Source organism: Nestor notabilis, unplaced genomic scaffold, assembly GCF_000696875.1.
Source record: "Nestor notabilis isolate BGI_N333 unplaced genomic scaffold, ASM69687v1 scaffold13083, whole genome shotgun sequence".
NCBI classification, from domain to species: domain Eukaryota; kingdom Metazoa; phylum Chordata; class Aves; order Psittaciformes; family Psittacidae; genus Nestor; species Nestor notabilis.
In genome coordinates, this window is record NW_009920696.1 from 30,319 (window position 1) to 31,928 (window position 1,610).

The 1,610-nt window shown below is 51.8% G+C and overlaps 1 protein-coding gene across 1 annotated transcript in view; it reads right to left on the bottom strand.

Annotated features, from left to right (window-relative positions):
• Positions 1-1,143: 1,143 nt before the first annotated feature.
• TMEM240 (transmembrane protein 240) overlaps positions 1,144-1,610 on the bottom strand; it is a 14,010-nt gene continuing 13,543 nt past the window's right edge. Inside the window, exon 4 of the mRNA XM_010010812.1 lies at positions 1,144-1,292. Coding sequence (XP_010009114.1) covers positions 1,144-1,292 — 149 coding nt within the window. The remainder of the gene's footprint in view (positions 1,293-1,610) is intronic.

Sequence of the window (1,610 nt, forward strand, 5' to 3'; positions counted from 1 at the left end):
ACGTTGGGCTCTGCGGATGAGTTTAGCTTCAGGCCCACATCTCTCTGTGTTCCTCAAGCCAAGCCCAGCCTGCTGCTGAGGTTATTTCAGCTCGGAGCAGTAACACAAGGAGAAGGTGGTTGTTGATGTGCAGGAAGAGTGAGACTGGTAACAGGACCCTCTCAGTGCATCGCCAGCATTCCTAGGCTGGTATGAAGCAGGGCCTCAGGCTCACCCCCTAAGAAGAGGGGAGAGCAGCTCCTTTCCTCCAGACAAGGTTGTGAAGCAGAGGGGTATGGTCAGGGTGCAAGTCAGATCTAACATTGTTCAACTCAATACACTTCTCCCCCGTCTCAGGAGCAACTCCTCTCCAGCACTGGTGAAGAACAGCAGCACTTGGCATCAGCCAGGTTCCACCAGTATAAAAGTGGTGGAAACCAGGCAGCACCAGCCCCATTAGACAGACCGATCCCTTACAGCACTGTTCCCCTGGTACTAAGATGTCTTGGATTGCTTAAGGCAGGTTTCAGTGTACAGCAATGCAAACAACAGATCACTTACTTATATATTCCCAGGACTTCCTTCCCCCCACAGCAACTCCCCAAACCAGGAACCAAAGCAAAAGGGAGACTGTGCCTTCACAACCAGTGGGCAGCAGTCCCCTTCCAAACCTGGGCCCAGCCAAGCCATTCTAGCAAGGGAAGAAACAGAGCAGAGCAAAACCAAGCCAAAGGACCAAAGAAACAGAGGGATTCGAGCTCCTGGATGAGAAACTCTGCATCTTCTTCATGTTGTCCCAGCTCCATACCCTCGGCCGACATTCCCTGTCAGGTAGCTGGATGTGCAGGACAGCCGTGGATGGCAGGAAAAGGGGGTTGGAAGTATAATGCAAATCTTTTCTCTTTTTTTGTGTCTGTTTGCTTTTTACATATATACACAAGTCTGACAATAAAATGTGGAACACAGTGCAATGTCTTGGCTGCGTAGCATCCAGGACTGGCTTAGTTGTGCATCCTGGTGTGCCACAGGGACACACGGGATGGATGAGTAAAATTGTGTCCTCGGCTGGCTTCCACAGAGGAGCAAACCTGTAGCTGTTCCCCTGGAGGAAGAGCAAAGTCCTTTTTAAAAGCTCACTGCAGTCTCTGGAGGGGAAGGCGTTCCTCAGAGGTGCCGTGGGCTGGGGTGCCCGTTGTGGTACAGCTTCTGTTTGATGTGCACCATGTTCCCGGTCGCCTCCTCGTACTGCCTGTGGTGACGTTTTCTGAACTCCTTTAAGTTACAAAATTTGGGAATCCAAGACCAGGAATTGTCTGGAAGGCAGAAAGGAGAAGGGAGATGAGGGATGACAGGAATGGCAAGGCCCTTGTTCTCCAGCCAGGCTTCATGCCTTGGCTGTAGCCCTGAATATATCACATCCACCACCCCCCAGACATGACCCTGAGCAGGCAGAACTGGCTGTGCCTGCTATAAGAGCAGCTTGTGTCAAGAGCCCCATCATGATAGTGAGGGTGGGAGCTTCCCACTCCTGGTAGGAACGGACCCTTTGTGCTGAACCCTATTCTCCAGCCCTCTTTGTGCCTTACTCACACTTTCGTGTCAGGCTCACAGTGAGGACAAGGTTCAGCAGA